The 9,820-nt window shown below is 25.6% G+C and overlaps 1 protein-coding gene across 1 annotated transcript; it reads left to right on the forward strand.

Annotated features, from left to right (window-relative positions):
* The first annotated feature begins 1,969 nt into the window (after positions 1-1,969).
* On the forward strand, positions 1,970-3,054 carry LOC129615182 (jerky protein homolog-like). The gene is made up of 2 exons (XM_055530281.1): positions 1,970-2,926; positions 3,043-3,054. The coding sequence occupies exons 1-2, from the start codon at positions 1,970-1,972 to the stop codon at positions 3,052-3,054; spliced, it is 969 nt and encodes a 322-aa protein (XP_055386256.1).
* The last annotated feature ends 6,766 nt before the right edge of the window (positions 3,055-9,820 follow it).

The following is a 9,820-nucleotide window of genomic DNA, read 5'->3' on the forward strand; positions in this document are numbered from 1 at the left end:
AAAAAAGCATGATTTTATTTTCAATTAAATCTATTAAAATTTAAATCAGATATTAATTTCACGCTATTTTAATTGACCGTAAATAATATTTACAATTAAGAATCAATTACATTAATTATTCAGAACAGCAATTAAAGATTTTATTTAGAACTCGTGTCTTTGGCATTCGGGAGTTGAATAGTAAAATTAAAACTAAAGAAACGGGAATTATATTTTTAGTATTTTTACCTATTTCATTAATAGTTATTATGTTGGGAGTTGTGCTAATACGCTCAACCGAAAAATGTTAAAATTCTAATTTACATCTAAAAAAAGACATAATCTTAATATTATCTTAATGGAAACTTCTCATTCAAAATTAAAAAATTTTTCTCCTCGAACTAGACTCGAACCTACCGCTTTCTAGGCGGACGTTAAAAATCGTATAAATTCAATTATTTTATTCCACACCAAAATACCTTTATCAAATTATTGTGTACATTGCGGATGATGGCAATTGATGATTCCAATCAAAAGCGGCCAATATAGGCAGATAATCATTTTAGCAGAGCTGAGATGTAGGAGTTTTTTTTTGTAGTAGAAATTATTTAAATGCATAATTTAATCAATTTATTCGTAAAACTAAGTATATTATTCATTTTAAAGAAATTTAGCAGTTTAATTTACAGGTTTAAACAAAAACTGGTTGAAAATTTTTTCAAGACAGGCAGTTGCCATTGACAGGTGATCATTGGTCAGTATAGCCAGGTTATTTGTATGAATTTTGTATGGAAATATTTTCGTTCAACCAATTTTCAAAAACTTAGGCTTAATCCAATTAGAAGGGTGGTTGACTTGACAAGTTTCATTATATTTGATTGCAGACATAACATCAATAAATTAAAGAAATATTTTTTTCTTCAAAATGATTTACTGAACGCTTTTTTACAAAATTTGATTTTAGAATTGAATTGAAAGCTTCCGGAAATGTAATAATTTAAGGATTTAAAGAAAAGTCTTAATAAATTTTGTCATACCTTTACAGGAGAGTCGCGATATAGTGACCATCCAGTAAAGTGATCTCCCAATATAGTGACCCAACCATTTGAATTTTGCGTATTCTAAATAGTGACCCAAAACAATTTTGTAACTCTAAATAGTGACCCTAAAAAATATTTTTTGTAAATCAACCACATGTTTTTTTCCTTATTGTAAAACCGTTACAATTGGAGTTGTTTTTTTTTTGTTTTGCTTTCTATATTTGCATTTCTGTACATTGCTTTACATTTTTTGTCAGTAATTTGGAAGTGTTAAAACAATAATATCGTAGTCTTTCAATTTCCTAATAAGTAAAAATGACTGGAAATATTAGAAAATTTTTAACTCTAAAAGAAAAGTTAGAAATTCTAGATGAATTAAAAAAAGGAGTCTGCAGTTCAGTTTTAGCAAAGAAGTATGGTATTGCAAAGTCTACAATTTTCTCTATAAAAAAACAGAGTCAAAAACTTAGTTCTAATTCATTTGGTGGCCTAGGTAAGTAGAAGTACATACATTAATTTATAATTAGTGTTTATTTCTGTGTAAAAATTACTTTTTTACCTGTATAGGTAAACGCAAAACAATGCGCACTGGTGAATTCTTTAAGCTAGAAAAAATGTTGTATGAATGGTTTTTAGAAGGCAGAAAAAAAAATATACCGATTGATGGTACCATTTTAAAGAACAAAGCTAAATACTTTTACAAAAAAATATATAAAAAAGATGACTTTTCTGCTAGTTCTGGTTGACTCCAAAAATTCAAAAAAAGACACGGAATTCGATTTATAAAAATTTGTGGTGAAAAGTTGTCTTCTCAAAAAGAACTTGTAGATCCTTTTTTAATCAAATTAGCAGAAAAAATAAAGCAGCTTAATCTAGCGCCGGATCAAATCTACAACGCGGATGAAACAGGCTTATATTGTTTGAAACTTACGTTTCAAACAAAGAAAAAAATGCGCCTGGCCGAAAAGTTTGTAAACAACGTTTACAAACTTTTGACATTTTTAGCGTGCACGAATGCGTCTGGTGATCATAAAATAAGACCTCTTGTTATTGGAAAGTCAAAAAATCCACGTTGCCTGAAAAATAAACGCATTCCTGTAGATTATGATTCTTCAAAATCAGCTTGGATGACTTGCTCAATTTTCAAAACATGGTTCGACACAAAATTTATTCCTCAAGTGAGATGCTACCTTGAACACAAAGGTCTTCGTAAAACAGCTCTTCTTTTGCTTGACAATGCTCCAAGTCATCCACCTGAAGATGAACTCATAAGTGATGATGGTCAAATCATTACAATGTTTATGCCGCCTAATGTTACTGCCCTAATCCAACCTATGGACCAAAACTGTATTAGAATCACAAAATTGAAATACAGAAATCTACTTCTGTCCCACATAATCGCAAATAAGGCTGAAGATTTAGAATTTATATTGAAAAAATTTAACCTTCGTAATGCTGTTACAAACTTATCGAAAGTTTGGGAAAGTTTAGAACCTGTAATGACAGCTAAGTGTTGGAAAAAAATTCTTTCTACTTCTTTCGATAATGAATATGATTCTGAAGATGAAATCCCATTAATAAATTTAAAATCCCAAATGTTTTCAGATCAGGAAATGAACATTACAAAATCATTATTTCAGAAGATTTGTCCAAATGCCAACTTATCATCAAAAGATATTTATACGTGGAATGAAGATGTAAACTTAGATGATGAAACTCCTGCTGTTGAAATTGAATCTGATGATACTGACGTATCTGAAGAGGTAGTAGAAGTTCAAACTAAAATGAGTCATTCTGATGGAATCAAAGCCATCAACGACTGTTTGAAATACGCATTAGAAAATCGTGCAACAAACGAAGAAATTTCCGTTTTGAAAAATATTCGAAAACAGCTCTTTTGGAGCAAAGTAAGCAAACATTTAAAGAATGCAAGATTACAGATTTTTTCAAATGAATGCGTCAAAACCAGAACTCTTTCAAATAAATGTAAAAAGTTATTTAAATTCCTAACTTATGTTTTCAGATTCTTTGTTAATTTTTAGTTTTGTTTTATTTATTTGTTTTGAACTGAATGGATGTTATTACTTTTATTTTATAATTTTTATTTTTAAATAAAATTAAATATGCGTACTTTATTAAAAATAAGAGTTTTAAAATTATTTTTCTGAAACAAATGTAACCTTTACTGATGAAGAATAAATTATAATATTGATTGAAGAAAAAAAAACACTAGTCTCGGAATAGTAGACTCCTCGTAACAATGACCACCCTGAACATTTAATTGGTCACTATATCGCGACTCTACTGTATTTTATTTCTTTTATCAACTCTATTATTATATATATATATATTTTCGTAAGTATGCAAATTTCCGCAATTCTTTTCTTAATGTACAATTAAAAAATTTTGTTAAACTTTTTTTTTTTGTGATTTTAAAAGATTTTGAAAATTTAAATTTTAAATTATTAAAATTTATATTGCTACATACAAATATATTTTCTCTTTTATACGTACATAATGAAATAAAAACTTTTCTGTTATCATAATTGCATTCTTGAATTTTATTAAATTTTATCTGAAACACTTGTATAAATTTCTTTTAAGAGAAATAAGTGCAACAATGTGTACAAGGTTTAAAATATCATTTTTAATTATTTTCATTTTTGTTTGAATACTTACTTATATGGAAATTTTTCTTTTATGAATTTTCATTTTCTCTTAGTTTTTATGTGAAAGAACTTAAAATAGTTATAAATGAAGAAAGTTTTTTAATTTTTTTCCACTTTTAAAAGAAATTAGTAAAATTCGTATTAAAAGAGATAAAAATAAAAAAAGAAAAATTTGATATAAATGTAAAATTTATTTTAAGAAAAATTTTTAAGAACTGTTTCCATTAAAGAGTGAAGACGCTACATAAAAGATTTAATTCTAAAAAATTAGTTTTTTATTATTGTGGCATAAAGGTTATTTTAGTTAAAAGTTCAAAATTTCTGTTTTAAGTATTTCAGAAATTTAGCAGAATTAAAGAAATTTGTAAACAGGAGTACTTTACTATATACATACAGAAACAATCAGTTCAATTGCATCCAACAAAAATGATTAATTATTTCGAAAGTTCTGCAAAAAGGAAAATTAAATAGGTCATTACTATAGATATAGATAAGTTATACGTGCATCACTTGACAAAATATGAACTAGAACAAAAAATTCTAGTAGCACATTTCTTTTAAACGTGTTTTCCATTCTATAATTATGAAATTCATTACTACATACAGTTAGGCCTCAAATAGACATACAATTCTTACTTTTGCAACTGTTTGATTGCTTATTTGTATTGCACAGGTTAATATTCAAGCGCGCACACATTCAACCGTATGGTTGCATGCAATTAAGCATTAAACATTTTGTAAAAAAAAATTATTAAAATAGTTCATAATTTTTTACAAACAGATTGCAATTTTTAGTTAACTCACATAATTTGATTTGACGCAATAGTTTAGTGGCGTAGAAGTGGCCGCAACGATTTTACAAACAAGCAGTAATTGTAAAATTAAAAATTGCATCTTAAAAACCTGAATTTACCGTTATAATTATCGTTTTATAGAAATTGAGTAAGGTTATGGACAAATAAAATTAAAATTCGAAAACTAGTTAAATTTTGCAGGCTATAGCGTTAAAAAGAAAAAAGTTAAAAAAAAAAACAGTTTTTAAATGCATTCTCTTCATTCAGCGGGGATGCACTTGGTAATATCTAAAAACCAATAAAAATTGTTATTTATTATAAGCAGGAAACGAAAATTTTTTGAAGTTTGACGATGACAAGCTATCAAAAATGGTGTTTTAAGGAATTTCTCTACATATTTTTATGAATATGAAATTTTGGCTTTTTGACTTTAAGAACATAAAAGTTTTATTAAAAAAAAAGACAGACACGGAAGAGTACGAATAAAAAGTATATATTTTTTTCAAAATCCAATTATTTCAATTTCATTTTTAAATTTTCATATTTAAATTTCGTAAAAATTGCAAATTGCAAATATACTACCTACTCTTGTATATATACAAAAAGTTTTACAGGTGACAAAGTTGATTATTTATTTATAAAATTATTTACACTTTTGTATTATTTTTTTTTATATAATATAAAGAGGCTTAAAATATTAAAATTTCACAAAAGTGTTAATGTTGAAATAAGTAGATATTATTACACTCTTAGCATAAATATATGCATAATATATATATGTAAGTATATGTATTTGTTTTTAAATGTGATTACATCTGTAATGCTTATAATTATATTGGTTTTTTGAAAATTAATAATATAAAAGATCAATAATATAAATCGCTTGTATATTATTTGAAATATTCATTCGTATAAGTTAATGAAAATTTAATTAAAAAATAAATATTATATAAAAATTAAAATTAGAAAATTTAACTCGTGCTTTAGATTTGCATTACTAAAAAAGTTATTTTTTAAAAGGAGTGTGAAAATCAATAACTAAATTAAATTTAAATTGGTAAATGGGGTTGCATAATGTTCGAAACCAATAGGGAAATAGTTTTTAATTTTGAACAATTCTGCAAGAATTTCTCTTTCGTCAATCAAATGTTTCCTATTCGATTACTTCAGGATTAAATATTCATTAATTTTAATTAAATTTTGACTATACCGTCCTGACGTTGATATACGACGTCCCTTCGCTGACTGAGCCTGAGACTAAGGCGCTTTTTAGGAAAATTATTCTAAAAACCAGAAAGAAAATATATCAAATTTTGTTTTAATGCTTAGGCAAATCTTTACTGGAGTAATGGTTTTTTAAGAAGTTATTTACATTACCTTCCATGGTTTTACATTACCTACATCATAAACAACTTGATCCCTGTAAATTTTTTAAGGAATTATATAATAATTCTGTTTTAAAGAAATTCGATTTTGGTTTGCATTTAAGACATTCTGTGATTAAGCAGAACTATATTGACAGACAGTTTTGGAAGTTAATTTTGAGATGAAGGGAAGTTTAACACCCTATCTATATGGTCATATGTTAAGATAGAGTATTGAATTAAGCAAATGCACAATTTTAATGAAAAAATTAAAACAATAATTAAAATTCACAGAATTTTTTCCAAAAAATATATTTTGTACAATTTAAGGGACGTTAATTTGATTGTTTGACTAGAGATGTTCTATTCAAAGAATTTTGACGAAAAATTATACCAAATATTGCTAATTCACCTTTCATTAATATCTGACAAGGAAATTTAAGAGTGAATTAAATAATTAAATTTTAAAATTTTTTAATCCACAACTATCAATCCATTTATATGTATAGGTCGTGTGTAAACCTACATAAACAAAATTTTAAAAAATTTTTCGTTCTACTTTTTTTATTTTTTCTTATATTTACGATGTTTTTTTACAGGCTACAAATTTAAATGGAATTGAAATTTACATACTTTTTATGTAAGTATAATACTTATTACTTAAAATATGTTGAAGAAAATCCTCTTATATACATTTTACGATATTTAAATAAAAAAAAAATTATAAATTTTATTTTAACATCGATTTTAATACAACCTCAGTTTCAACAGCAATGCATGTTGCCGCATTATCGTTACGCATTACAAATCTGAATGTATACAAAAAAAAATTCGAATGAAACCAATGGTTAGTAAAGTAGCACATTTCCTTTAAACAAACGAAGAATTTGAAAAAAAACGAAAAAATCTTTTACAATCACCATTTTGTCACTTACGTTTTTATATGCAATTTCAAAAAGCAACTTCCTATACTTTTCTCCGTTTGCGGAACTTTAATAAAAATATTTGTGCTTTCTCTATAACAAGTTATCAAAGGATGACATTTAAGGACCCATAGTTCTTAAATGAATGGAGTGTTAAAAAGTTTCTTCTTGAATGATAGGTATTTCAACAACATTCATTTGAGTATTAAAATTCACCCTTCTGTCTTAAAGCGTTTACAATTTTTGTAAACTGATGCAAAGATCGACTTAAAAGTAAACAAATATGTATTTTTTTTAATTTTGCCAGAAATTTTAAAAAAAGTGATAAGAAAAATTTTATGAGTTTTTTTTTACAGCAGTAAAGGAGCATATAACAATTTTTTACCGAATCATCAAAAATTTAATGTTTATGTAACCGGAATATTGAAAAGTAATTGGATTAGTCATAAGAGATTTTCCTTCTTTAATTCTGATTTGAACTTTTAGTTGTATTTTGATTTAATTTAATAAGAAATTTTTTCTACTTTACATATCTTAATCAATAATAACCATTGTATGTGACAAATTTTGATTGAAGGTATTTTTGTTTCTCGAACCAGAAGAAAATCTAGTGACAAAACAACGTTATTCGAATTTGTTATTACACTCTTGTTCAAAAATTCATTTTGATTTAAATAAATATGTACAATAAAAGTTTTAGAGCTTCTTGGTCAAAAATTCTTGAATATTATTATAAATTAATTTTCATCATAGTCAAATAAATCCTTCACTTCAATCATTTGTTTATATATCTCTTTAAATATCTACGACTTCACCTATAGTTTTCTCGTTTTATCTTGGATTGTAAGAAAGTAATTAGAGTATAACTTCGATAACCGGTATTTAAAGTATTTATAGTCGACTGTAAGGCTTTCTATCGAAGGCTATAAAACGTTGGTACAGAGCCTTTCTACAAGAATATGAACAAATTTATTACAGTTTATTTAGTATTATTTTATTACCGTAAAGCTTTATATATATTAAAATATAATAGTAATTAAAGCAATTTTGCGACTATGCACTTTGACTTATGTCATTGTTCCCATGAATGTGCTTGAAATTCGTTACAATTTACAAATTTTTCTCAAAAAACACAATCTAAATCCGCAAATTTATTTAATCCAAAAAAATATGTACAAAACTTTTCTATGTATCCCCATAATGTTATTCGTAATTTCTATATACTCTTTATATATAGAAACAGTCATTTAAAGTCAAATTCATATTGAAGGCAAACTTTTATTGAATTTATTGCTATATTATATTATAAAAACTTTTAAAAGAAATATTAAAACAAAATATAATTTACATTTTTAATTTTAATTTACACCTCAAGCATTCATTCTATATGAATGCTTATACAAGCATAACATATACTCACACTTACCGTATATGAATTTACACTTATTTTATCGCTTTGATTTATTAAAATTTATACATTCACCTAGATATAGCTATGTATTTGTTGTATTTGTAAGTCTATATACATACATAATATAAAAAAAATATTAATAAACCGAAAATATTATTTTGATTAAATTCCTTATTGAAAATTATTAAAATAACTTATACAATAAGAACAGATGTTGCAATAAATATATTATTGAGTATATAGGGTATGTGTATATAAAATATAAAGCCACCATAATTGAATTTTAAATATGCCTATTATTATTATATAAAATAGTCCTTTTATTCAGTTCAATTGTATAGGTATAGAATTTTTAAGGAATATTTTTACTTGCGAAAATATTTTTTGTATTAAATATTTAATTTTAAGGTGTAATGAATTGAACATCTTGCCGATGATGGAAAAAAAAAGGAAATTTTCAATCAATAAAAGTTCCATTCATTCAATTTGTTCGGGGGAGAATGAAAAAAAGAAAATTTTTTAATACCTTCAAGGAAATTAATTTAATTTTAAACAATGAAAATTTGTAATTAAATTAATAATGCAATATAAATGAATTTCTCGTTAAGGTTTATATTAAAAAGGGTTTGTACTTTGTATATAAAATTTTATTTTAATATTGAGAAAGTTGGTCTACATGAAAAAAAAAAATAAAATTTTTTGATTGCTTATCAGGATATCCCGTCCAAAATTTCCTGTAGGAAATTAATTTTTTTCCAAAAAGTCCAAATTTTTTGTATTCACAATTTTCTGCTTTTAGGGATACAAGAGTTTCAGATTCAGAAGAAATTGAAACACATAGTTGAAATTACTAATTTTTTAACCATATAATTAAAAATAGAACTTATTTTCCGAAATTTGGTTAATTGAATTTTTAATTGTTTAACTTGCTTATATTGAGGATTTTTTCTGATCTTCTGATCATTACTGTTAACACTTTATCGACCGGTTGTGGTTGAGGCTGCCACTCAGTAAGTCGCGGACGAATTTCCTCCCACTACCGGCCAAATTTTCAATATACATTGTGTTGTGCTTATTCCTTTTGTTTTAAAGTAATAGAATTTTGTTGATATTTATAATTTATTTTGTATTTGTTTTATACAATTTATTGCCTGTTTAACTGACATTCATGAAATAAATTCAAGGTAACAGTAATTAAATTTTTTAATATCTATTTAGAGTGTGGTATCTCTCGTAACAGTCTCTCTTATGTAAGGGAATATTGCAAAATTTACATACGAAACATGTTCTACTTCTTATCTTTTTCGATGTACATACTCTACATTGTTTTTGGGGGTTTTTGCATTTACCACTTGTCACTATTCTTATAAGTTTGTGCTTCTTTATGCATGATAATTTTTCTGGATGATCTGATTTTGGTGCTCACTGACAAAAACCGTCGATAACCAAAAGCCGATCAATAGGCTACCAGTCAATTAGCGCCGATAAATAGGTTACTGGTCCATAAGCATAAGGAATCGAAAAGCCGATAAATAGGTTAACCGTCGATAAAGTGTTAACAATTGTGTGAAATTCCATAAATCTTTTAATATTAAATATTTAAATGGAAATATATTGAATTTATAATTATAATTTTTAAA

The sequence above is a fragment of the Condylostylus longicornis genome, unplaced genomic scaffold (genome assembly GCF_029603195.1).
Source record: "Condylostylus longicornis isolate FDR11 unplaced genomic scaffold, ASM2960319v2 ptg000135l, whole genome shotgun sequence".
Classification (NCBI taxonomy): Eukaryota; Metazoa; Arthropoda; class Insecta; order Diptera; family Dolichopodidae; genus Condylostylus; species Condylostylus longicornis.